Below are 27,597 nucleotides of genomic sequence, written 5' to 3'. Positions count from 1 at the left end.
ACATATGGACATAAATAGCATATAACCACCCACATCATTCTATGGTAATTTTTCAAAAAAACCTTTTTGCATTGACTTTTTAAACACTTTCTGTGCTCTCAAATAAAATGACAACATAGCAGCATAACTTACGTGATATTCCCCCGCAGACACATTCCATTAAATTATATAAAATCTCACATCAACCGCCTCTTCCCTTCATCATTTTTTTCTTCGCCTTTTTTTCTTCATCTTAATCATAAATGCATTTTATATTTGAAATACAAACAGCGTGAATTATGCTTATATTCATTACATACAGATAAAAGCAACATTTTGCAAGGTTAAGCAAATTTAATTTTATAATACAAAAATGGTAATTTCCTGACACACAAATTGCCAGGAAAATATAATTATATTCTAGGTCTCTTTGGTCCTCTCCTTATATACAATATCAACTACATATATGGCGCGTAATGTTGATGTTGTCAATGCAGTGAGAAAATTACTGAAATTTCAATTAAATTGGATAAACAGTGGCGTTATTAGTGCTTAAACTAGGCGACTAATTTTCATTTCTTTACAAGTCACTAATCATTCAAAAGCATACGATTTGTGTTTCATCATTTTTTTTACTCTCCAGCAATAAGAAAGCAAAAGAGTGTGAAAAGTACAATAAAATCAAATGTGCTCCACAAAATAAAATAGCTCAAAAAGGTGTAGGTTGATGAATTCAGACGCAATTCAGACATTTTCAGAGGCAATTAGCATCAAAAATCAAATGACACGCCAGTTGATGATGGAGAAACTCTTTGTGGTATGATTCCTCCAAGGGGCCACAATACCAAAAAAAACGAACTAATAAAAACACTGAAGCACAATATAAAAGAAAATATAATTTTTGGGAGGAATGATTTTTTTTCGCCACACATTCAACTCCTCAAAATGTGTTACATAGAATTATGATTAATGAATTCATGTTCTCATTTTTCTCGTCAACATTTTCAATGAACTTCCACTTGTCACTGTAATTTTATAACTTTCGTGTCTGATTTTGATATGCTATATACATTTGAAGGGGGGGAAAAGAGAGAAGTTTCCTCCTCAAGCAAATGGTATAAATTGTCATGACTCTTCAGAAATTAAACCAACCGTGCATTTTCTCCATCATCACCATCGCAATCATCCGCACAGTTTCGTTGTAACGCTTAATCTAACGTCTCAATCCTTTGAAATTTTCTCCTTCTGCACACAAGTAAAATTAATATAAATAAATATGCACACCATGTCTTCAAATTATGGACATTTGATGCCATTCAGTAGTACTCTGTACATAAAGTGACGGTCTACATTTTCAGCTATGGGATGATTGTGCTCAATCTGCATGGTAGACACAATAGAATTATTTCTCTCTCTCCCTCCCAGACAAACTAAACTATCATGCATCGTTTAACTATAGATAAGTACTTCAACCTTCATGCAGTCAACCAACATGATATCGACAAAAACTTGCTATTACATATACCCCATGGCAAAGATCTATAATGTGGAAGCTTTTATTCAACACAAACACCGTGAAAATATCACATTTTAATTTTTTTTTATTTGCTATGCTGTTTTATATGTATATAGAAAGATTGTTTCATGGAAGGTTTTCTGCATCCAAAATAAAGAAATTAATGTTTATAATTAATGTTTGGTCTTGATTGAAAACACAAGAAAACACTACCGAAAGGAAAACGATTACAATAAAATAACGTAGACTATACATTCTAAGAAGATTGATGTATTTTTTGTTTGATAATTAGAGGCTTTTAATGTTCATTAAAGTAGCAAAAAAAGCTTTAACATAAACTTGCAGAAATCTCAAGAAAAAAGTTTAAAAATTGATTTCATTCTCTAAACTAAATTTATATTAGCCAAAATTTTCAGTTTTTATTAAATCAAAACGTAGCTGGAAAATAAAACGCACAATTTAATCGTTTGTTTATTGATACAGTGGTACGTCTATTAATTTTTTTTATATTCTAACAAATTAATTCGAATTTTAAACAAATAAAATTAAATGCATAGCAATACAAAGCTTTTACATAAAAAAAAAAACTTTAAGTATAAAATAAAATTTTTTTTTCAATGCAATCAACCAGACCCACAATCATTGCAAAACTTGAATGTGTTGTGGGCTAAATTCATTATTAATTCATCATTTTTTTTTATCACAAGTGTCTCTCTCTGTATATTGAAATCATCACATTTCCATGTTAAAGTAAATACAAATTGATATATTCACTAAAAACGTAAACATGTACTCACTTTAAGAAAATATCAAAGTTTCATATTTGCACATGAGATTTCTACAAGTTAGAGGTCATTTCTATTGCTTACCATCAAAATTAGAAATGAAAGAAAAAAAAATATCACAAAAGGTGTTAAACCTCGTAAAGACGATAATTTCTTACACAAATTCCTATATGTAATTATTAAGTTTCTATATCATTTTCACATAAAAAAAACCCCTCTACTACATGGCAAATACTATGAGAGTGAAATCAAAACATCCAACATAATAAAAATGTGAAACCAACGCACTTTTTGGTGTGTTTGAGTTATAATTTCACACAAAAAACACAAGAATATTGTAAATTCTCCACCATTCCACAATGCTCATGGTAATAAACCAAAAATATTTTTAATTATTCTTCCCTCCTTTCCCCACAAAACCCACACAAGTCTTTTCACTTTCATTTCATTTTACAACCCACCATACCCAGCAATATAAGAAATTTGAGTGAACGATGTAATAATTTTACAAATTATACCGGAATTTATAAAATATTTTCCCTTTTTCCTCCAATGGAAGTTATATATCATGGAATGGAGATTCTCTATCTGGTTATATAGATAAATTTAATACAGATGCCTCTCACCACGATGTGTCAATATAATAAATCTCAATGTTTAGATTTTTCAGTGAATTAAATACACAAACACAGTAAATGTAATTATATGGAGAGACGATAGGATTTAAAAGATTGTGAATGACATCAGAAAATGCGAAGAAAAAAATATAAAGAAACCACACCGTGAAAAACTCACAGGCATTTGTATAAAGAATTTTATATATTATCTTCTCATTCAGCATGAATTTTTTTTCTCAACAGAATCTCCACATTATGGTTGTTAGAGTTTTTCATATCTAACAAAAAAACACCGTTTCCTTTTTATACCACCGTCCAACAGTGGATAAATATTAATGGCAATTTAATATGTTTAATATTTCTTTTTGTTTCCCTTTGTTGAATGTTGAATGAATTAAATAGGTATGAAGGCTTAGGTAAATGAAATTTTTGCTTTGAATTTTTCCATCTCATTCATTCACATTGTAATAAAAAAAATAAAAAAAAAACTTTATCTCTCTAACTTAACGACATGAAAAGTCATTTAAAAGAGAATATGACTTATTAACAAATAAGAAGAGATTGAAAAATCTTCATCAAACAACAATAAAAGTTCTATCACAGACATGAGCAAATAATAATCTTTCAAAATGTTTCGCAAAAGCTTTTTCATTATATTCTTCATGATCTATAGTGCCGTTGATGCATAATCTATCAAACAACTTTCCGGGATCATTTAGTCGTAAATCGGATGTTTTGATCGGTGTGGAAGATTAAAAGATCAAAACAGAAATTTTACCTCTAGACTACCTTTGAAAGTTCTCCACTGAAGCGTGGAGACAAGACATTTTTAGTAAAAAAAAAACATTTTATTAACATAAAGTAAACATTTCATTTGAATATTTGCTATGCGACTATACGGCGAGAAGAACACAAAAAGTTTTCCCTGAAGAATAATTAGCTGTTCGTGAAACATCTTTTAGACATGATCTCCTCCTCAATAGGCCAACACCACACCCCAACTTATGGCTACATCTCCTTGTGCAACAAACAGTCAATACTCAATAATTATTTTAACAATTTTTTTCTTCTTCGTGATTACATAGCAAACCCCATTTAAAACATGGCTCAAACTGATAAAACTCTTTCTAACGTCAATATTATCTTTTTATGGAGGTGAGATGCATATAATTAGCTACACACACAAGACATCACACTTGTTGTGGGACATTATTATAAAGCACTAAATGGAGTCTCTGTCTCTCCACCTTAAACAAAAAAGCATAAAAAACACTGCGCGAAATATAAATAAATAACCTTCCCGCCTTGGTTTGTGATGATCTTGAAAAAAAAAAACAAATCTACAATTCGTTGTCCATCGACATGGTTTCCTTGCCATTTTTGCGACACGCACATATGAGATCTTGTCGAATGCATTATTTTAGGAAATTCACATTGGACTCAATTCCAAAGCAACTTGCTTATTTTTTTTTATTCTTTTGCATTTTGGCAAACATCGTGTGTGTGTGTCTTGTAAAAAAAAACATTATTGGTGCTGAATAATAAATTTTCCGAAGGTAAATTTATATCTGCAAATCTTTGCAGTTTCATTTTACCTTCTACACTACATGTGTTTTGCTATTTGAACATGGTGGACAGAAAAATGCTGATTGAGTCACAATTTTGCACGATTTAATGTCACAGATTCGGATTGATTAAATAAAACTTAAGTATAGCTTTATTTTTTTAAAACAATAAATTTTAAGATGTACATAATAAAAGATCTATAGAAATCTAAATTAAATTAAGTTTATAGTAGAAATGAGCAATTAAGAGAAATGCTAATATTATGCCTAATATGTTATTATTTTGTTCTTTTTAAATTTCCCTTTTAGTTTTTTTCTTTTAATTATAATTGAGTCGAAAATGTCTCAACTAAAGATAGAATCATCTAAAATTATCTATTTGTACCTTTTTGACGAATTTTAAAATAATATTTGCCAAAAACTTTTAAAGCCTGATCATTAAGAAAATCTTAGTCATCGAAAAGCATTTTTCGTGTCTTTCAAAGATTCTTTTTTTCCAATTCTCAAACACCACAGAACCTTAAAATTAAAAGTCATTTTGAAGTTCCGACAGTTTGATTTTCACCTTCATCAGGTAAACTTTTAAACTAAATTCCACAAAGAATGAAATGCGTGTTAAACCATAAACACCTGTTGTACTCTTGGAGTTTAGTCATCTGATACATACACCATATATTGAATTTTATTACTATATGATGAGAAAATTCGCAGAATCCATCGTACGAATTGTAATTTATTTTATGCTTAATTACTGAGTAGCATGAAATCGCATTGAATACCACACATTTGTATCTCTTTTATATACGGCGCGAAAGATCAATCACTTGAGGCAATATTCCACAAAAGCAATAAATAAAATAACTAATTTATCCCTCTGATTTTACAATCGTATCTCAGCAAAATGTATGTATACACGGCGTAATTCATTAATTAATCGTCTTCAACACACTGTATACAGTATTTAATATTATTTTTGAGATTAAAAGCTAATTGCCTTTAAGTCTTTTTCTCTCATTGTGATAACAATCACGCCTGTCAATTAATTCAGAAGACACTGCGAGAATCAATGATAAACATAAAATAACTCTCTCAGTTGAGATCCTCAGCTGTATTTAAACGTTTTTATTTAAAGAAAATCTCATATCCTATTGCAAAATGAATGGTGTGAATATTATTCTAGCGCATCATCTTAAGTTTTTTTCTTTTTAATATGCCTTCAATCTACTAAACACATCTTTCAGTTCATCATCTCCATTGAGATTGTACTTGTGGCATGTAATCTTATAAATAAAACTCTCTCGCTACTACCTTCTCTCTAAATAATATGCTGAATGATGTGTGAGATTCCCTTCTGAAATCTCCTCATTGTTTCTATAACTTCTCTATATTTATGTACATACATAGCTCACTCTATGTATCCACCAAAGTTTTATTTATCATAATTTCGCTCTTACTTTCTACACCACATATCTCGCTCTTCCCACATGTTAAAAGATTTTCTCGCAATCAGTGTCGTCTGATGTGATAAAAATAAAGATCACAAGTCATTTAAATTTGCCTTATATCCTCTTTCTATCTCATTCTATATACCCATGATCTTCACAGACTTTTTCCACACACCGCCAGAATTATGTTTAGCCACATGAGATGAAGAGACAAATGAACTCACCAGAGTTTTATGTAATACCCACATTGCAATATACCTATTTATATACCAAGCCAAGTACTATTTCTGTATTTATATACACCATGAAGAGAAAAGCTATGTTTAACATCATGTTGTGAGGAAATAAATACTATATACATACTTCTTGTGATATATAACACTAAATCTCATTGAATAGGAAGAAGAAAATGAAGATGAACAATAAAAAAAATGAAAAATCATCAGCTGAGTGTTGAGATTGTAATCCTCTCTATCTCTATACTTTATAACAGTTTCATCGGTTTTGCTTAGCCAATCATAAAGATTAACAATCTATCGCCACTCTGCACATGAATTCATATTATCATACATATCTCCAAATTAGATTGTAAAGAATTCAAAGAATTAAAATTAATTTTGCATAAGATTATCTTGAGAAGGAAGGAAAATAATTATTAGAAGAAAAAAACATGGATTTTGCAGAAAACTCGAATTTGGTTCCGTTAACCACGAAATAGCAACTAAAATGAGGTGACTTTGAAGCTCAAAAAAAAAGGTGAGAATTAGTTGGTGTTCCACTTCGTGGCCAACACCAAGTATTGTAATCGTCGGAAAAACCGACCACCTCAGATCGGGCTCAAACTTGGTATGAGCACGTTTTAGACATCCCACATTACGAAAATGGTGGTGGAAAATTTTTGATCCGGCCGGCCTGCCGGTTATCCTGCCGGTTATCCTGCCGGTGGTCGTCATTTTGCCTTATAACTCGAGAACGGTAACAGATAGAGACTTCCGGTTTGAAGTTCTCTATAGAAATGTGGGTGTAAAATTTCATTTTTTCGCATTTTCAAAATCCAAGATGGCCGCCGTCCGCCATTTTGAACTACTGTCAACCACTTCCCTTATAGCTAGAGGTCTGAAATTTTAGTATGTTGTAGAGCTCAGTGAGACGTTTTCATCAACAATTCATACTTGAAAATCGGTCGAGCGGTTTAGCAAATATGGCGGCCTAAAGCAAAAAGTGTTTTTTCGATATAACTCGAGAACGGCTTGACCGATTTTGACCATCTTGGTATCAAATGAAAGGTATTGCGAAGCCCTACAACTTTCTAGAACATTTCAAGTTTCAAAAACATCCGCAAGAGGCGCTAAATTCAAAAACAAAAATTGCCTAACTTTAAGGGGCAATATCTCCGAATCCCCATTAGGCAAATCTTTTAAATTTTGATATGTTGTAACCTGACTCAATATCTTTCACCAGTCCGAAAATGAAGAAAATTTATGTCACCGTTTAGAAGATATGGCCATTTAAAAAATTCTTGAATTTGAAAAGTTCTAAGAGCCATATCTCTTGAACGGCTTGTCCGATTTTGCTCAATTTGGTATCAAATTAAAGGTTTTGCAATTATCTACAACTTTCTAAAACATCAGAAACCTCTAGAACCATTCCTTCAGGACGAAAAATGCGAAAAACTCTTTTTGTGAAACAAAAATCCGCCATTTTGTGTTCTAGAAGTGACCTTGAAAAGTATCAAAATTTATCCCATATTCTAGCTTGTTTCAAGACCTTTCCAAAACTAGCCAAGAAATTTCTGTAGGTGTTATAGAACCAAAGATATGGTCATTTTTGTGTATAAAATTACTGAATTTCATAAAAAAATCAACTTTGTCTACTAATTCTGCTCACAAATCGCATTATATCGCATAAACAAACTTCTACACGTTGTGGGACACCAACTCTTATAACTGGACGCGTTATGATTGACTTTCTTTAGATTCTCCTATAGAAATGTCAACATTTTGTCAAAGCAATTTGTAAGCAAATTAATGTAAATAAAATAAATTTAATTCTATTTTATTTTTCTGGATGAATTTTCTCAACCAAAATTGTTTTTTTATGCCGGAACAATTCTCATTCTTCAAAATTATATTAATTTCATTTCTTCCATATTAAACAATGTCTCTTTACAAAAATTTCTTCAACACACATTTTAAAAGCATGACAGAGACATTTCTTTAAACATCTCTCTCACAGTGACTTCTTTCTTGAATTAAACATTAAACCACCCGTGTCTTGTGTTCTTTCAGTGTTCTTTTTTTTTTCTTACAGAAACAGCAGCAAAAAAATAAAGTTTTGATGCCTTTTTTATTGCAGGTCTTTTTGTACCTCCACACACTTTGGCTTTTTTCCTGCTCTTGCGCCTCTAAAATTCATAATGCGTGAAGTTTTTCAATTTAACTCCATGTTGCCATCCTCGAGAAAACGACATACATACAGTCTTTCTCTTCTTTCTTCTTCTTTTTTCTTATAAAAAAAAAATGCATTCCTATAGAATATTGTCGTTATGGTAGAAGGAAGAAATATGCTTTTCTTGAGGGATTTATCATTGGGGACTTATTGCATAACAACAAGATATATTATTTAAGGAAAGAGAAACAGCAATATAATCCTTACCTAACAGCAACCCGGACGGATGAGTCCTTATCCTTATCATTATCAGACATTTTGCCCGATGGTACGTGATGGAATCCACTTCAATATCTTCCTTCTTTCCAGTGTTGTAATTGAATAGAGAATAAATCTGTGAAGGAGATGGATAAAATGGAGAAAATTTAATACAATTTATTTCTCAATGGGAAAACTCTTGGATCTTCCTTTTGGTTTTCTACTATACTATATGTTCCTCTTAATTAACAATAATCCATCAATGGCTTCTTTTTCTCACTCTCATCACTCACAAATGAAAGCGTGGCTTAAGCTCTCCTTTCTCTTCCACATTTCCCTCAATTAAGTACACACACATATAGATATTTATCAGATTAAAAAATAACAAATTAATATTTCCGCCATTTGAAGATTTTTCTTTTATGTTAAAGGTGAGAGAAATGACAAATTAAGAAACAATAAAAAAAATCTCAAAGTTACCATGATGATGAAGAAATTACCAACTAAAAAGTTATTTTATGTATGAACTAAAAAAAGCTACGATGCGTCGATATAAATTGATCAATACCGTATATAAAATAAACGTCTTGAGATTGAGTGGAAATAAAAATAATAAATCAGCAGAGAGAACCTCATAGACGATCCCACCTACGTCCATTGAGTCTTTTTCTCCTTCATTCAGCAAAACTCAAATACACTTCACACCATTTTCAGAGTGTTTACGTGTCTCCAAAAGTAAATAAAATGTAGCATACAAAAAAAATGTGTTGGATACTCAATGAAATCATCACATTAAAATCACTCAATTTTTTACTTCTCAATTTGGGCACCTCTTGAGATAAAATTCTTGTAGAATATTCTCCTAATGAATTATTCCATTCACTAGAAAGGTGATTTTTTATACACGGAAATATTGGAGAAAGGTTAATGACTATAGGTAAAGTTTTTATAATATTTAATTTTTAAAGAAAGTAATTTTATTTTACATCTATAAGATATGAGGAGAGTTAAAATATAAAGAATATTCAAAAGAGATTGAATTTTACAATTTGAATTAAGATATTAACTAAACTGTGATAAAAAATGAGTACAAATTAGGCAAGTTTCATCCAATTAAGGTATTTTTGAATCCTAATGAGATATTTAAGTCTGAATTAGATATCACTTGAGTCACAATTCGACCAGAACCTCATATTATTTTTTCAAAGAAGCGAATAATCAAGTTAAGGAAGATTTTTAAACGTTTTCTTTCTGAATTATTTTATTAAATATTTAAATGATTTTTTTTATGTTTTCGCTTTCTCGTGACCTCGCCAATTTGTCTTTATGTCTCCCTTTGATCTTTGCGCTGTTGATGACGCATTACTTTAATTTACCTTTTATTCATCTCCCAGAAAAGTCTAAATCTCTGCAATTTCTACGGTAAATCTTTATGAAATTAAGCGTTCCTTTCTTTCACATCCATGACGGGAAATTCTATTAAGAACTTTGTTAAATCTTTCGGCATTTTTTCACAACTGTTTTTTTTTTTACTTTTTTTGAGAAGGAGTTTCGAAGAAATGAGTGGGCATATAAACGGATTAAGAGTCATCATAAGACAATATTGTAAAAAGTTATGGACTTTTGAAGTCTCATGGGGAGAAAATAAACTATTCGTGACTGAATAATTGGATTTAAAGTTTTCTCACTTTTTTTTTCTTTTAAATTTTTAAACTTAAGTGGTTGTCTCCTGTGGGGGTAAGTAAATTGCACCAATTTATGCATTCAGACGGTAATAATTAAAACAAATGCAATTGCCAACAAGGAAGAAATTTCTGCGAATTCTTACAGAGTATATTGTACCTCTTTGTAGTTTTTAAAAATTCAACACTTTCAGTCTCTTTTGTGATTGAATATGTACCCCTCTCTCTCTGTCTTTTTCAGGCTACAAATTAAAATTATGTATGCATAAGAAAATTCTCATATTCATGTCGTCTAATTGCAGTATAAAGTGGGTAGGCAAACTGTGTGCAATAATTTTAAATTTATCCCACCAAGTAAGTCTTTGTAGACATTTTCAAAAGACTCGCGCGCTCTCTCTCTTTCTTATGCTCCTCTATAAAGCAATTCTTCTTTTACCTTTTCGTGTGTGATGTAATTATTTTTCAATGCACGAGTTCATTGCCTCTTTTTCACAAAACCATTTTATTACACCAAAGTGCATGTGTGTCGTCTTGCAAGAAGAATAACTTCTTCTTTTTTTTTTTTGTAAAGCAATAAATTAATTGTTCAACAGATTGTTTCATTGCAATATTATATTGCTTTACAATGTTATTTATAGTGCAATGCATAATGTTACGTTGACCGAATTAATTTATATTAATTAACTTAACCACACGTTCACTTTATCAACCACATGGTTGTGTACAGTACATAGTACACGAAACTTCAATAAATATGAGGGACACAAAAAGTCGCATCATTGACAGCAATACAAATGGAATTTATTCCCACGCATATATTGGTCAACAAGAAAATACCATAAAAGGCTTCTTTGCTATATAAAATTACCAATATGTTCGCCTTTTCCTGGATGGAAACAAACAAGAAGAAATTGTGTCACTGCACTTCCCAAAGCAAGAATACATTTAAAATAAAAAAAAGTTCACAACTTTCAAATATATAAATAGAAAATGCATCTTTGAAAACAAAATAAAGTACATAAACCATATAGGAAAGCAAAAGGCGTATGCATGTCACGAGAAAAGAAAAGAAAAAAAGACCCGATGAGGAGGAGGAGTAAAAGTGCTGGAGGATGTTGCAAGACGAAACCGATAAGAAAATGAATGAATTAGAGGGTCATAAATTTAAAACGTGAACACACGGCGTATCTAATATTTATCCATTAAATTGTTTCTCTTTTTTCTCCTCCTTTTTTAACAATTCTTTTCACTTTAATGTGCCTTCTCCAACGTCTCCAACTCAATGTGAATACCTTTTGTCATTGCTAAGCATAATATTTTGCTGTTTTTTTTTCTTAATGCTGCTTCTTTCAGCTAAAAGAGTTAAGAAAATTTATTTTAACACTCTCTTTCATCTCTTGACAGAGGTGATGAAATATTGCTGCATCAATCGACGACGTTTATGCAAAAAAACACATCATAAAAGGGCATTAAAACATAAATGTATGTACTTAATCAACACTTCAGTGTGAAGTACTTTTGAAGAAAAAAAAATATAATTAATTTCTTAAAATTCTTCCCTTTAGGCCTTGGCGGAAGAACTTACTTTTGGATTTGATTAAACATATCACATTTGATATCAAGTATGATTGATAGTGAAAATATACATGAAACATTTTTGCTTATTATCTATTATCTGTAGGTGATAACTACCATATACTTAACTTATCAATTGAAACTTGACCGCATAACATGTCATAAAGTTGATTAACCAAAATTATTCGTATCTTAAAATTTGTTCATTTTGCTTATTGACATGTTTTTATTTTCAAGGATTCTCGTGTATTGAACTTCCTTAATCTTAAATTTAATTCGAATTATTTTACACCGCTTTTTTGTGAAAGTTTAATGGGTTGTGCTGTAAAATACAAGGACTTGTCTTGATTACCTTGATTGGACACTTGACAAAAAATCTTTAACAAGAAATTCTAATGACTTTAACAGCTTTAACATACCTAGCTTTTTGCGGTTTTTAACTAACTTGTCTAATTTATTCTATTCATATGTAAAATGCAAATAAACTCCACCAGAAATGTCTTAGCCAATCACAATCCTAAACTGGCATGATTGCGGAGAGTTAGCCAATGAGAACGCTTTGCTCGATGAATTTATCAGCCAATCAGAGAAATTTTCTTGAAGTCATAGACTCTTTTACTTTTTAGGTAAACTGATTATGATTAAACTAAAAAGTTTTAAAGATTGTGGGACGTCTGCGCAAAGAAGTTTTAAGTAGAGTCGTTCAAGTGAAAGTCGGAACATTAAAAAAAAAAGTTTTAAAATTTTTCAAAGACCAATAATAATAAATTAAAAACACAATAATTTTTTTTTAATCTTTATTAATAGATTATTAAATGCTCATAAAAAAACTCTAAATATTTAACATTATAAGGCAATTACAAACCTTCAATTTTATAGCGTTAATTTAATAAGGGGGCAAAGAAAAAGAAACATAAAAAAAAGAAAACATCAATAAAAATTATCCAGAAGAGATCATCCCAATTCTGGGTCAATTTTACGATCTCTCCTCAAATTACTCGCACATTGGCGATATTAGCTGCTTCTCAACCCAAGTTAAACAACCAACTGTTTCAGTCAAACAACATTTCTGCGCACATTTAATAGATGAGCGACTTTGATGACTTCCACCTCTAATTGATTGATTACTTATCTCCTTCTCGCGCTGAAAGCGGCATTTGATGTCTCAACCGGTATTTGTACACCATATAAAATAATTTTCTTCAATAAACTCGAAAAAGAGCCACACACAGAATTTTAAAAAAAATTGCGGATTTTCTCACGAATTTCAACCAATTTATGCTTTAATGTTACCTTCTCTTGTTCAAAATCGTGATGCTACATACTTAGACATACATAAATAAATCTGAGAATGAGAGAAAATTGTCATGATTGACTGAAATTTGATCTTGTCTGCATGAGGAGCATTTCAAATCGGACATAAATGCTTATACGATGTGTTTTCATATTGAATTTCTCCCAACTCTCTGACTTGCCAAGCCAAAGATTATTATTATGTGCTGTTCATCCAATAAGATGGGCAATATACGATAAATTAATTGATTTTGCAAGACAGAGAGAGTTTAATTTTCATTGTTATTTTCTCAAGGGCCAATTAGGAGAAGTAAAAAACAACAAACTAGCCAATAAAATGAAATATTTGCAATTGCAAAAACGGCAATAGCTGCTTTAAAATTATGAAATTCTACAAAGAAGATTCTTATAAGAAATTATTATTGACTCAAATAAGAGAGAGTTTGTTAAAAGAAGTTTTATGTGAATTGAATTATTCAATTTTTCGAATAATAATTTTATAGGATTTTTTATAATTCACTTTTTGATTTTAATATTAAATGAAAAATTTAAAGAATAAATAAATGTGAAAAAATAGTATTGATTGCTTCCTCTAGTAAAGACACATTTGATGCTATAAAAGAATTACAAGGCTTTCAGGTTTTTTTTTAAATTAATTATATACTAATTATTAGTTTTAATTTGTAATATTCTAACTCAAAACGCTATTCTCGATTGATTCTGTAATTTTAAATTGAATTTTAGATAAAAATTTTCAAGAGGCAGAAGAATATTCTTTTGGGTAAATCATTTGCTATAAATTTGCTCAGTAGCGCCCTCATTTCCTATAATCATCTGTAGTAGTTTATTCTAGAAGCTCAGCAGTTTCTAGCTAATGGAAACCAATCTTGGAGATAATTTTCTTTATTTGATAAATTCTGAGATTTTTTTTTCGTTTTTTTTTTTAGGATAATTTTGCATTAAACCAGCAGACCAAAGTATCCCTTAAAGATCCTTCTGTCTGTTTGAAGGAGTCTTTTAAAATCTTCTAACTTCTATTTCTAGCTTTTCAAATCATTTCATCCTCTATGAAATTTAATCGCATTTCTTATCTAAATTCCTTGTAAAAAAAAATTGAGTAAAAAAACCAAAATTAGCAATATGTAGTAATTCATTTGTCTGGTATGCCTGAAATTAAAAGTAAATTACGCCTTTCTCCGAAGCAATTTGTGTGGGAATTGATTGTGGAAATACCTTATTGGCATTGCCACAGAGCTTGGGAGCATTCCAATGGCTCCATCAATAAACATTTAGCCATTGATTCACAGCTGGAGATATTGACTGACTTTCGAGTGCAATAAATACCAAATTGTGCCCCAAAACAGCTCAACAGAACCACGCACAAAACTCGCGATATGACGCAATGTGTTGATAAGAAAATTCAACTGATAAGATTGCCTTATAGAGGCCCTTGAAGCTTCGAGATTGTGTAGCACGCAGGTAGATTTGTTGGTTAGACCAGGTGCTCTCTGTACCGTGAGGGTATTTCCCTTTAAAAACAGGTTCTTCTTTCTTCATCCTCTTTCAGGTAGATTTTCTGCTGCTGAGGCCCAACTCTACAGGTAAAGAAAGGTTGTTTATTGCTTGTTTCCCGTGACGTTTTGGCTCTCGGAAGCACAGTACAAGGTAAGCTGCAGAAGGTGCTGCTGCTGCTGGCTACATTCGCGTACCTGGATGTTGCGTGTACACCTGATTAACTCTTCTGGGAATCATTGGGAACGGAAGTGTGGGTGATTTGTGCCAATGAATTCCAGGGAAGCAGGTGAATTAGCAGAAGATTTCCTTTTGCGCCTTTTGCCGCCAAAGGATTCAAATCCACCTGTCGCGTAAAAACACTTCCATTTGCATTCACAGAGTGGCGCTGTTCGCGAAAAGGAGAAAATTTGCGCAAGGACGACACTTCCTTCCAAAAGGGGCAAACAACTAAGCCCTTTTTTTATACCTTTCTTTTGTTCCAATTGGACAAATTACCTCGTAAATGTTATGTTCTTATGTGAAATTCTCATAAATTCAATGCAGATGTTCATGGTAATTAATTGAATTTCAAAAAATATTCAAAAGGTTGATGGAAAACAAAGAAAAAAATCATTTTGTTTGGGAACTTTCTGCCAATCATTTGCCCTTTGTATCCTTTTATTTTTGCATGTTTTTCATGCTTTCCTTGATAAAATTAGCATAAAATACCCCCCACACAGATGCCAAAGGACACGATAAAGCCATTTGCACGGAAAAATATCCACGAAAATCCATAAAATTGGCGTGAAAATGCAGAAAAAGTGAAGAGAAACCGCAAGAATGGCACGTGTGGAATCAGTGCGCGTGTGTGGGTGCATTTTATATGCATTTTTCGCAAAAGTGTGTACGTTTTGTTGCGAGAAAACCGCACTGAAAAAGATGAATGGAGGCAGCGCAAAAAGAGGAAAAAGAGACACCCACCTGGCAAAGAAGTCACGGGGGCGCGCACACAGTAAATTCCCAGTGAGTCTCCAATGGGCAAGAGAAGAGAGATCACCCAGCAATGCCCAAAGGCGCACACAAAAGAGAATATAGAATCACAAAAACAAAATAACACAGGAAACAGCACGAGGCCAACTGAACATTATTGATTTTTTTTCTCACAGAGCACCTCTATGCCGCATTCACGCACGAAAATCACGAAGTAGCAGAGAAATTGGGTTGCTTAGATTAATTCACAGTACATGTTCACGCTTCAATTGGAATCTTCTTTTATTTTTTTAAGTAGAAAAAGCACAAAATTGATGATTTTTGGAGCGCAAACAAAAACGACTTTCCTCCGCGACGGCGAAACAAATACTAAGAGACCGCCGCAAGTCCAATCAAAGCAATCGCGAATTTGACGTTTCTCATGTTGCGCGGGGACATTTAAATGGGATTTCTTGAAACATCAAGGCAGTTATTTTATGTTTCATGAAACTTACCAGGCCTTTTATTTCCTCTAATTTTTAATTTTTTAATTTTGTTTAAAATTAATTAAATGAGAGATTTTCCTTTTAATCTATGATCCCAGTTTCAACTTGCAAAGCTGAGTGACCCATTCGGAAGATTGGGAGGGTGTGTCCGGTTCGTTTTGCAATGAATTCAGCTGTTTCGTTGGAATTATTCAGCAAATCAGCCATAGTTTTGGGATGAAAGAGCAACGTAGCAGCTGTATTGCGGCAATTAGACACTGTGGCAGCTACATGGAGAGGTGTCTGATCCCCATCGGACAGTGCATTGACATCCGATCCATGCTGAAGGAGGAGAGCAGCTAGCCGGGCATTGTTCCACTTACACGCCGAATGCAGAGGTGTCCACTTGTATTCCGTCTGTGCGTTCACATTGCTTCTGTACTTGATAAGGAGTTGTGCTAGTTCGTAGCGATTGTTGTAAGCAGCCCTGTGGAGTGGTGTGTACCCATCCCTGTCCACAGCATTCACACAAGAAGCATCTTGTTCTAGAATTTTCTCCACCAGCTCAATGTCGTTGCCCTCATCAGCAGCCCAGAGGATTTCTCTTTCCAGGGTTTCTGGGGAATTTACTTGGTATTTAGCTTCATTTTCATGCTAATCTTATAAGGAAATTACTAACCGTGCGGTGTTTTGTCCTCCTCAATCCCAATATTGGAATCTGGATCCTCCCATCCGGAAACAAACATCCCCCGTGGGACATTTTCCATTTGTCTCTGCAATTTCTCAATGTCATCCAATGTGGTCTCTTCATCTGATGATGCTGAATCACATCCGGCAGCGTAATCACTCATTTTTACTCAATTTTGTTTAGAATTTTCAACAGAGATTAAATGAATTGTTTGTAATTTCTTGGTTATGTTTTCAAACTTTCCAACCATTCCATTATTCCAGTTTACTACGCTGAACTTTTGCATATTGGAATTCCACGAAAATTCAAACGATTCAATCTGTTGTACACTGAAAAAAAAAACATAACTAAAATTCTTTTCAAAAGAAAAAGTTCTCATATTACAACATTATTGTACATTTTTAATTATTTCCTGATGCATTTTGTTGGACAATAAAATATATTTCTTAAGATTTTATGGAATTTATTTTTTGTGTCATTGGAAAGCAGGAAATTGGAAGTCGACTGGAAGATTTGTTTTGTAAAAAGCTCACCTTGCAAACTTCAGTGTGGTCCTTCAAAAACAATAATATACATTGTAGTGGAAAACTTTGGGGAAATTCAAGGAAAAAGGCTGAAAATAGGCCAAAATTGTGTATAAAAATGTCCGTATATAGTGCCGGTGAGTGTCAGAACTGAAGAATCATTAAGAAATTAGATTTTTCATGAGAAAATCTCAATAAGAAGAATACCTAACCTTACTTTTGTGCCCAATTGAAGATTTGTTGTGAAAATTTTGCCAAAAATGGAAATTTTATACCTTTTTCAGCAACATGGGTGAAGTTCTTCGCAGCAGCGGGTATTCCATCGAATGTCTCTGCAAGCTATGCCCATGCATTTGTGGAGAATCGTATGCAAATGAATATGTTGATGGATCTAAACAAGGAGTACCTGCGGGAGATGGGAATCACCCCAATGGGTGACATTATAGCCATCCTGCGACACGCTAAGGTTGTACACGATCAGAATACGCGAGAAAAAGTCCTGGCGATGGATAAAGTTCCAGTGGCGACGGTTTCGGGCAATCCTGTTGGCTCTAAAATCATTAAACTCCCACCTAAGGGTCCCCCACAAGCCTTGGATAATTCTCCCATCCCCGTGCCGAGTAAACCACGTCGTGTATTGCCGGAACATGAGGGGAAGTACAAAGTCACCCTACCGACGGGAACAACGCAACGTAGCAAAGAAATTCTCTCAAAAAGAGCCCAAAGTAAGCTAATTAGACTTTCCGGAAGTTTTTTTTCTAACAAAATGTTTTGTTTTTTGTAGTGCTTCCACCGGAAAAGAAGCCAAACGAAAAGTCGGGGATATTTGATCGAATGGATACAGATTCGGACGATGAGGCACGTCACACGCCCCCTAAACGTGATGTTTCCTTCAAAGTTGTTGGCCTGGATAAGCCATCGCCATCGGGATCGATATTCTCCCGTCTAGGCGACAAGAGTCGAACAGATGGACGGGTGATTGAGAGCACGGGAATCCTCAAAAATAGCCCAACAAAGAAGGCAAATATTGTCCGGAAAACTACGTCGCATCGCGTTATCTCAGTCAAGAGAGTCCCCGCAAAAGCCACAACAATGGTGGCCGATGAGGTGGAGCATCAGCAGAAGATGGAGCTCTGTGAGCCACAGAAGAGTGTCTCCTTTTCATCCGAAGATGAAGTCGTTGAATTTGCATCGCGACGCAATGCAGTCAATAAGCCCAAGAATCGCGTTGGGAATCGCCCAATTAGCGTACGATCGCGCCTCGGGCTCAAAGGTCCCCGTCTATCACCCATTGCGACACTCCACAAGACACGAAAGACCATCAAGATGAAGCCGGGGATTATCAAGAGCAAGTTGCGCTCCGATGAGATAGTTAGTCGCAAAGTGTTGCCGGTACAGAGTCGTCTGGATCTCAAGCGTGGCGGCACACTCACGGCCAATGCCCTAGCGGCTAGGATTGGTGAGGTTACGCTTAACACCACTCCCGTGCGGAGGAAGGATCTTAAGCAGAGCGGCAGTGTCTTCAATCGGCTTGGCTTCTCAGGTGGCTCCAATCATTGAACACTGAAAAAATGGGCCCAAGAAATGATGTCCCTGATTTGTGTAAAATTTGCGTATTTTTTGCGTATTTTAATCAGAGATTTAAAAGTAAAATCCCTGAAATGCACGCAATGGCTTTCCTTCCTTCATGTCCTTCATCTATTGACTGATGATATGGATGACCAACTGCAGTGGGGCGGACACTGCAACTACACCTGATGAAGATCTCCGCATTGGTGAGCAGGAAAGAGTAATTGTTGGAATCTTTGATGCCTTTCTCATCTTACTGATCTTCTTCTGAACTCCAACTCCAGATTTTACAGGAAATAAAAGTAAATCTAGAAGTATTTTTTTCCGATTCGAATGTGATTGAATGACGAAAGAGACGAAAATTCAGTAAAAGACAATTTACAGATTAAGGCAAACCCCTATGTGATGACCACAAAAAGAGACTCAAAATTTATACGACTGAACTTACAAATTGAAGTTCCCCCATTAAACGCACAAAAAACTGTAGGAAGATAAAAAAAAACCACCAGAGACGTTATTAACCGCATAAACGATAAAATAAAAATACTTGGAAGTATCAGATGAAAAAAAAAGTTTAATAGATTAATCAGACTAATAGCACAGGTGAAGTAAATTAATTGCTTTTAATTAGCTCGTGTGGAATGTCTGTCCTTGAGGAACAACGATCAATGGCAGAGAAATTACTAGAAAGAGAGTTGCTAGGCCCTATTAGGATAAGTTACAGAGTGAAAGACTTTTGTTTATTCTTTATTTTTATTAGAATCCAGATAATTACTTAAAGAGATGCTTTGAGATTTCTTTTAATTTTTACGACGTTAAAAATAGATTAAAAAACAACTTACTTTTTTTTTAGATTTCTTCCTACGATTAACAATTCTTGGCTAAGTTTGATACCATCTTCATTAAACTCCTTTTAATGAATGTTCTATTCTGAATTACATTAATTTTATCCCACTAAAACTTTCGCGAAATGCAATAAATTCTCGCGAAGCCTATTTGGCTATTCCAAGTAAATTTAATTATTTTCCACAATATGTATTCTGCAAACCAAGAAATCCTTGAAGTCTTTAAAATTCCAGAAGAAATTCTTGAACTCTCAAGGATTTCTTGGTTGCAGGATACGAAACAAACGAATAGGGGTGCCGAACTGGCGGACAGTGGCGCGGGATAGGGACAGATGGAGGAGGATCCTAGATCAGGTTAAGTAAGTAAGGATACAAACCATTGTTTAGCCTATTTCAACCCCGAATCCGGATATAAACTGAAAAAGTCAATATATAACAACATTCCTCTACAAACCAAACTCAAGATAATAAATCTTGCAAAAGAGCATCTAAAATGGAACCTTTCCACTTTGAGAAAGCATGGAGGAGCAGCGAGGATGAACCAATTCAAGGTAAGCACCGTACAAACATAAAATGGGGTTCTAAAATTTTGAAATTCGATAACAATTTAGGTTTGATTTTGAAAAATAAGCTACATTTAAATGTACAGAATATCGGAATTTTCTTATTTACATTTTTATTGTTTTTACTTCAATTTAAGCCTCCAATGGAAGGAGGGGGTAAACACCCAAAGATTTCATATAGTGTTTACCCCCTTCTTCCATTTGAGGCTTCAATTAATCTTTAAATAAAACATCTTGAATTTTAAAGAAAAAGAATTATAGTTTGAGAAGAATTGAATTATCTAACCAAAAGAAACTTTTCAATGTCCTCAATTATTGATACCTAGTATTTTGCTGACACAGTCTATTAGGATATGGATTTTATAGTAGGTATTCAATAAACTGTTGAGATTTTCATCATTTTAATAAAGCCTTTAATATTATTTTGTCATTCCACAAAAAAGTCTGATTTCTCTATTACGAGGTAATTTTTTTTTTACTCGTTTATGTGAAATCCTAAAATTAACAATTTATTTTCAAAGAAATAATTCTTGTCCATTGACCGTAAATTCTCAGACTATCATAAAACTTTCATATTCTTTTAATTAAATTCCTAGCTATTCTTTACTCTTTTTACTCAATTTCAATATCTGTGTTCCTGGATAAATTAAGAAGAGCATAATATTCCTCTTTTAACTGATAATTATACATTTTTTTTTCGAAATTTTGCCTATCTCGTGTGTATTTGCAAAGGAATAATGAAACGTTTAGTGATCAGCATAATTGGTACTTGACCACGAAATGATCTCAAATACGATCTGAGAAAGAAAGCAGGTGAAAGTGAAAGTGGTACGTATGTGCATTTCACGGTGAACAGGGGAGAAATGGGAATGATGATTCGGTCAAGGATGTGCAGGTAAGAAGATGGAAAAAAATCATCAATGCAAAAAAAACTCGTTTTTTGCGACCGAGTTTTCATTCCGAATTTTCTCATTAAAAATCATGTATAAATAAAATAAAAAATCTGGGTTTACTTCTTGTGTGCGGCCTCTTTGGTTGAAGCCACCACTGCTGGCATTACATAACGATTTTATTTAACATGCTTCTTATGCACTCCACTACAACGGCTGAGAAAAGTTGTCGTCAGTATTCGAGGGGCAGAGTTATACGGTGGACAGCACGCGAGGCGGTCCGGCCTAGATTTTTCCTTCGCTCTCTCATCAGCACAAAGTTTTAACACTGAAGAGGATTTCTTTTTTTATTAATTTCTTTGTGAAGATTTTCTTTTGAACTCCTTGTGCCTGTTGCAGATTTTTTTTAAAAATATTTTGAGATGAAATTTCTCGTGATCTTCGCAGTAGTGATCAGTTTGACGATCGTGCAGTGCCAAGATGTGAATGAGGTGCAATTGCGTATGTGTTATGAAAGATGTTGTTTTTTTCTTAATGTTTTGCAAATATTTAATGTAAATTTTTTCCTCATTTTATTATTTCCCGTGAAACAATTTACGCGCACAGCGATCGAGGCGACAGTGTGCAAACGTGAGGATCCCAAGAGGAATGATTGCTTCAAGAATGTGATTCAGAAGATTATTCCAGCACTCAAAGTGAGCCACCCAGCTTATGATTAGAGAGATCGAGGCAGAAAAATAAAAAAGCCGCGCGATCCTCAATCATGTGTGAATTGAATATTAATTTTGTGATCATTCATTATTATTTATTCTTTCACAATAGGATGGTGTTCCAAAGCTAAATATCACCTCAATCGATCCCCTTCCACTGCTTCATGCAAAATTTCTCTATAGAGCCTCAAGTACCCTTTTGGCCTCACTCACGGTCGTGCGTGGCTTTGCTTATGGATTCAGTGAGTCCCAAATACGACGCGTACGATCACAGATCACGGATGATGAGTGGAAATTCAATGTGGACGTTACAATACCGCGTCTGCATATGGATGGTGAATACATGGGTCAAGGCAAGTTCAACGAACTCAATTTGGGCTCTCAGGGCTACTTCAATCTCACACTGAGTAAGAGAAATAAAACCATGCGTGATCATGATCGAGCATCCATTTTTTTTTAAATGCATTTCCCACGAATTTTTCTCTCATTGCAGATCGAGTACAAACAACGTGGAAGATTCGTGCAAAGGCAGAAGAGAGAGATGGTGAGACGTACATGCGTGTGTTCAAGTTCGAAATGATCCCAAATGTAAAATCCGTAAGGACCTTCATTGAGAATCTCGTACCTGATCCAACGCTCAATCTTGTTGTCTTGGAACTCATCAATGAATATTGGAACATTCATCACAATGAAATTCTCCTCGAGAGTGGACAATTCTACGAGCCACTCCTCTCGCAAATTGCCAATAGTATTCTCCTCAACATACCCGTACGTAAACTTCTTCTCTGATCACGCCAAAGATCACGCAGAGACGTAAGAAAGCGCCCAGATACTGGCAAAGTGAGAATTCAATTTTAAATCTGAATTTTTTTTATAATCGCGCGCGATGAATTTCTTTTTCACCGCAGTGTAAAGTGCAATAAAAATTCTTCTTTGGACATGCAGAAAAATTCCAATATTTTGGCTGAAGATCGAAAAAAATGTAGAATGTAAAAAAGAGGATGATAAATGAGTCACAAGAAGGTATGTCGCCAGAAGATTGATACGCCAAAAATAACATTCTCTCAGAGGCGGAATAAAAAGGAGAAAATAAAATAACTAAAAAAATAAAAAAGGTTAAAATTCTTCTTTTGAATTAATAATTGATTTTTTTGGAGATTTTTTATGATCGCACAACGCGAGAATTTTCTCACTGATTGATGGATCGCAAAAAGATGCAATTTGTGATAGAAGTGAATGACAATGTTGTAAAAGTTCTTTTTAAAGAACAATTAATATTTTCTTGCATGTAGATACGATCATAAAAATTTCGCAGCTGGATTTTGTTTAGCAAAAATGTTTAAAAACTTTCCACTGGGCTGTAGCAAAAATAATTGAAATCTTTTTGTAAAGTAACTAATTTTTTTTTTAATTTAATTAATGGGTATTTTATAATCGTTCTCTGTTGGGCGATAAATACAATGATAAAAAAGAATTTAATTGATGGCTCGTATTTGTAGCATTACAGTTTCATTTTTCATAACAACACGACTAAAAAAAATATGCATAGGGTAAAGAAGGAGTTTATTCATTTTAGGGCTTATTTTTAAAAAGTTTTTAAAGTTTCAAAAAATACTTTGTCAAAATATCGTTCAATCAACGCTTTATTTTGTAGTTTTTGCATGAAGCAAATGCATCAGTGCTTCATTGGAAAAAGGCGTGGCTTATTGAGATTCATCAGTGGACCAATTTTTAATGAAAATTTATTGAAATCAAGATTATTCTATACCATTTTATGCAAATCGATGCTAAATCAATTGAAAATACTTTTCCTTAATGTTTGAAGATCATTTCTAAGAGATTTTTTTGAAGTTATAAAATGAATAAACTCCTTTGAAAATTATAAATATTTGCAATTAGTTTTAGGATTTACTTATTTTTCTAAGAAAGCGCTTTTATTGTTTATTTATAGAACTTCTAACTACACTTTTTTAAGCTGATCTCTTATCGTTTTCAGTCAAAAACTAAGAGCTTGTCAATTCTAAAATGAATTCATAATTACAACATCTAAAATCTATGAGTTTTCATTACTTTTTTAGTATTTTTTTTTAAGATAACGTCACTTCATAAAGAATGTTATGCACGAAAGCTTAAGCTCCTCTTGAAGCTTAGCATTTGAAAGCTTCAAGAGGAATCGTGTTGTCTCTTTCTAACTAATGCAATATTGATGAGATGGCAATACGAGGGCTGCATTGTTAAATCGGCTAAGTCGGTGTGAGCTCCGGTATAACAATGCAGCCCTCGAATAGTGAGTTTTTCCAACATTGAAAATCACTAAAAAAAAAACAGTTTTCCCAGCAGATTTCCCCAGCAAGTGCTATACCAAATGAAAGGGGATTAAAAAAGCTACAAAATGAGGGATGTTCCAGGTGGTCCCATGCAATATTGTGGAAATGGGAGGCGAAAGAAAAATGCGTGTTCGGAAAATCTTTCCGAATTTTCACCTTCTTGTGCATTTTGGAAAATGGTTTTAATATATAATATTAAGCATTGATATAGCTTTCATTTGACACCAATCGCAATATTCTAGAATTGATAGAAATTGAGAAATAAATCAATATAGGTTACACCAAAAACCGGAAAATTCGTAGGTTTCCCAGCGCTTTTCCGGGAAATGACCACGCTTATTTTGAATCTTTAATGATCCCCTACAATAATTTAAAATCCAATTTTGGTTACATGCGGGGGACTTACACTATGCCTCGTGCATAACATTCTTTCTTATCAGTTTAGACTTTAATCTTTATCTTAAGACATCAGGGGAATTTCTTCATTGTCTTTTATCGTTAATTTTCTTCTTTTAATACATTATTTTAAAAACATTTTCTTTAAAAAACAACTTTTCTTTTTTTTGTAATCTTCTAAGAGAAACATTAAATTTACTCTTAAAAGAAGAAGCCTCAAAGGAAGGATCAAATGCGTACATTTTATCATTTTCAAGCCGTCCAATACAAAAGCTTCAAGGATTTCAAGTAGAGAATGTAATGAGTCCAATAAGTCGCATAATCTCGCAGAATCTTTCCTCAATCTTCTCATATTCCAGCGAAAGGGGATTAACTCTACTCTACTATGTATATACATTTATAAGATCATTGCGTTGAGCGACAAAATAATAAAAAAAAATATCAAGAATTTTCACCAAAAATGTCGCCTGGGAGAACACACACGAAATTCTGAGAGAGACAGGTGTAACGGTAAAATGTTAATTTTATTTTCTTCATGTACCACCCACCCGCGCGTACATTTCATGGCGCGCGCGCGATTTTTTTCGCGGGCGAGCAATCAAGGGAGTAACGGCCGCGGGGATTTTCTCTGGATCAACCTGTGATACCCTTTTTGTTTTAAAGCCGCCACGATAGCGTCCACCCACTCTGGTGATGTTTTTTTTTTTTGGCAAAATGACTGAAAAAGATGGGAAAGAAGAAATGCGCACTGCTGCACACACACGACGAACGCGTTCTTGGGTCTCATCAAGAACTCTCTGTGAGTGCTGCTGCTGGCTGATGGTACTACCTGTGAGAACCACGATGGCAATGTTCGTCTCCGAGTGCGGGCTCTTGTCACCTTGGTGGGGGCTCATATATAATACAGATCGTCGTCGATCGAGCACTCCAGTTTTACCCAAAAGACTCACGCGGAATATTCTTCCGTTCAATGTCAGGGACACTGCGTGTTGTGATATTCAGTATAATATAAAGTGATCAAGTGAAAGAAGTCTCAATTTTTTCTTTAATTTTTCAATCAATTCTTAGAAGAAGTTCTTTTTTTGGTGGAAGATTAAAAAAAAGTGATCAAGTGATTTGCATAGAATCGCAGAATTCTTTTGATCTTTTCCAGACGTGTAACCAACGATTGCAAAAAAAAAGGAAAGAGATCCACAATTTGGGTGTTCTTTTGAGAGAATTTGTTTTTTTTTTCACCCCCCAAAAGAGGAAAAAACATATTTTTGTGATCAATCGTTTGTGGGGCCTTTGTCCTCTCAATCAAGATGAAATTAATTGTCTTGTTGGTGATCTTTTGTGCTAAGGCACAACATTTGTACGGTGACACGATGGAAATGGATGATTCAATTGTAATTCATGGTAATTGAAACACAAGACTTCAATGCGAGGCGACGAACCTGGCGCGCAAACTGATTTTTTCCTATAAATATCCCCCAAAACACTCCCCTCGTGCTTCTTTTATTTTTTAAAACTTGCCCAAAAAGCTCTATCGCCAAACATGTCACGTTGATTCTTTTAGCCATTCTTTTTCTTCTAATTTGTATCACTCGTTGTGAATTGAAAATATTATTCCGTCATGTCAGGAAATTCCTTTACAGAAATAAATAAATTGCCGTAATTCTTCTCGCCAATTGATGGCCAATCTTTTACAAATTCTTTAACAAAAATTCAAGAAAATTTTAGGAAATTGGTGGATTTTCATTTTAATTTTTATGGTGCGATAGTTGAGTGACCTCAAAAAAAAAGAATGTCTTCTTGGATTATCATACTGGAAGAACCCACCACAGAGCGAAAAAATCAAATTAAAAAAAAACTCATCGTCATCTCTTTTACCTGTCGATCATGTAGATCACTCACAGACCAAAATAAAAGAAGAATTTATTAATATTGAGAGAAAAAAAAACGATCGCAAGTGATCACCAGCGTGTCAATCAAAATGTGAATAATTCTTTTGTGCTCTGCAGGGAGCGCGCGGGGACAATGCCCGCATTTCTCATCCAACTTGCAGGTGACACTCGCACGGTGTCCGGATTATAAGTGCATTTATCACCTGACACACGCGTTCTTTGGCGCGAGCAACAGAACGCGAGCGAAGAGATCAAAAAAAGGAAGACTCGTTTGGTGGTCGACCAGTGCAATGATCCACGATAAATAAACAAAAGTGCCCATACTTCTTTCATGCCATCCACGATGATGGGTCAATCGACACACACGCACATTTTACCATCTCTAATTGCACCATAAGAGATGTATTTCCTGCACAGATGCGCTCAATGGTTCGTTCTTTGCAACATGATGGTGGCGATCTAAAAATAAATCAAATACAATCCAGGGGGACGATTCTTTGCGATAAAAATTTCCCAGGGGCGTAGAATATCTCCAGAGAAGCATTTTCTTACTCTAATTATTGAATTTTAAGGAAAATTTAAAAAGGTAAAAGAATGAAGACATTTCGGATTATTGAATCTTCTTAATTATTCTAAAAGTTCTAAAATTCTCACTATTCTGGGAAAAGATTATAAAGGAAAATCTAGCAAAAACAGATAAATTCCTCCAGTTTAGCAAGTCTTATTTTAGACTTTTTAAGCCGAGACACATTTTAAACTATAAATAAAATAGAGGTTTTGTTTTTCTCGTTGTATTCTTTATTTTTTTTTAATTTTAATGCTTTGTTCTATGGAAATTTGATTTTAAACAATTTCAGTATTAATAAATTTAGTAAAATATGAAGAATATGAATTTTGACTGATATAAAAAAGTTCTATCCTGTCCTCACAACTTTTAGCCAAGACACATTTTGTGCTATAAAAAAGTATTTTTTCTGTTCATAAATTGTCACATTTCCAGTCTTATTCACAATCTACTTGAAGATTTACAATTAAAATTAAACAGGTTTAATTTCTTTGAATATTCCTAACTCGAAATAGCAGTTGGGGAATATAACAAATGCAAACTATTGTGCTATAAATTAAGCAAGTAAATTTTATTATTACGT

At 33.7% G+C, this 27,597-nt stretch overlaps 5 protein-coding genes across 6 annotated transcripts in view; 3 read left to right on the top strand and 2 right to left on the bottom strand.

Annotated features, from left to right (window-relative positions):
- The window catches only part of LOC129790647 (kinesin-like protein KIF21A), a 47,898-nt gene extending 32,206 nt beyond the window's left edge, over positions 1–15,692 (bottom strand). For both annotated transcript variants that reach the window (XM_055828252.1, XM_055828253.1), the window contains exons 1-2: positions 15,579–15,692; positions 8,563–8,689 (exon numbers count right to left, since the gene is read on the bottom strand). In XM_055828252.1, coding sequence (XP_055684227.1) covers positions 8,563–8,612 — 50 coding nt within the window. In that variant the 5' untranslated portion in view covers positions 8,613–8,689; positions 15,579–15,692. The remainder of the gene's footprint in view (positions 1–8,562; positions 8,690–15,578) is intronic.
- Positions 14,051–16,995, bottom strand: LOC129790739 (ankyrin repeat domain-containing protein 49). Its single transcript, XM_055828428.1, has 2 exons — positions 16,731–16,995; positions 14,051–16,668 (listed from the first exon to the last, which is right to left on the bottom strand). Exons 1-2 carry the CDS (start codon positions 16,900–16,902, stop codon positions 16,154–16,156), a joined length of 687 nt encoding a protein of 228 aa, XP_055684403.1. The 5' UTR covers positions 16,903–16,995; the 3' UTR covers positions 14,051–16,153.
- Positions 16,996–17,280: 285 nt separating this feature from the next.
- On the top strand, positions 17,281–18,929 carry LOC129790713 (uncharacterized protein C19orf47 homolog). Its single transcript, XM_055828386.1, has 3 exons — positions 17,281–17,400; positions 17,548–17,988; positions 18,048–18,929. Exons 1-3 carry the CDS (start codon positions 17,382–17,384, stop codon positions 18,821–18,823), a joined length of 1,236 nt encoding a protein of 411 aa, XP_055684361.1. The 5' UTR covers positions 17,281–17,381; the 3' UTR covers positions 18,824–18,929.
- Positions 18,930–21,346: 2,417 nt separating this feature from the next.
- On the top strand, positions 21,347–22,954 carry LOC129790732 (uncharacterized). The gene is made up of 4 exons (XM_055828410.1): positions 21,347–21,631; positions 21,737–21,825; positions 21,953–22,247; positions 22,334–22,954. Exons 1-4 carry the CDS (start codon positions 21,553–21,555, stop codon positions 22,627–22,629), a joined length of 759 nt encoding a protein of 252 aa, XP_055684385.1. The 5' UTR covers positions 21,347–21,552; the 3' UTR covers positions 22,630–22,954.
- Positions 22,955–25,395: 2,441 nt separating this feature from the next.
- Positions 25,396–27,597, top strand: part of LOC129790699 (transmembrane protease serine 9-like) — a 776,474-nt gene continuing 774,272 nt past the window's right edge. Inside the window, exon 1 of the mRNA XM_055828366.1 lies at positions 25,396–25,961. Within this exon, the coding sequence (XP_055684341.1) occupies positions 25,868–25,961 (94 nt within the window). The 5' untranslated portion in view covers positions 25,396–25,867. The remainder of the gene's footprint in view (positions 25,962–27,597) is intronic.

This window comes from Lutzomyia longipalpis, chromosome 2 (assembly GCF_024334085.1).
Source record: "Lutzomyia longipalpis isolate SR_M1_2022 chromosome 2, ASM2433408v1".
Lineage (NCBI taxonomy): Eukaryota > Metazoa > Arthropoda > Insecta > Diptera > Psychodidae > Lutzomyia > Lutzomyia longipalpis.
Note: the sequence above shows the minus strand (reverse complement) of the source record. Positions and strands in the feature narration are given on the sequence as shown.

What these genes read in the sequence shown, in the direction of transcription:
- LOC129790713 (XM_055828386.1), top strand. An exon ending in TCTCTCAAAAAGAGCCCAAA is followed by an intron (nt 17,989 to 18,047) that starts GTAAGCTAATTA and finishes TGTTTTTTGTAG; the next exon opens with TGCTTCCACCGGAAAAGAAG.
- LOC129790732 (XM_055828410.1), top strand. Translation starts at nt 21,553, where the DNA reads ATGAAATTTCTCGTGATCTTCGCAGTAGTGATCAGTTTGACGATCGTG. An exon ending in TGTGAATGAGGTGCAATTGC is followed by an intron (nt 21,632 to 21,736) that starts GTATGTGTTATG and finishes TTACGCGCACAG; the next exon opens with CGATCGAGGCGACAGTGTGC. An exon ending in CTACTTCAATCTCACACTGA is followed by an intron (nt 22,248 to 22,333) that starts GTAAGAGAAATA and finishes CTCTCATTGCAG; the next exon opens with ATCGAGTACAAACAACGTGG.
- LOC129790739 (XM_055828428.1), bottom strand. Translation starts at nt 16,902, where the DNA reads ATGAGTGATTACGCTGCCGGATGTGATTCAGCATCATCAGATGAAGAG. An exon ending in GGAGGACAAAACACCGCACG is followed by an intron (nt 16,669 to 16,730) that starts GTTAGTAATTTC and finishes TAAATTCCCCAG; the next exon opens with AAACCCTGGAAAGAGAAATC.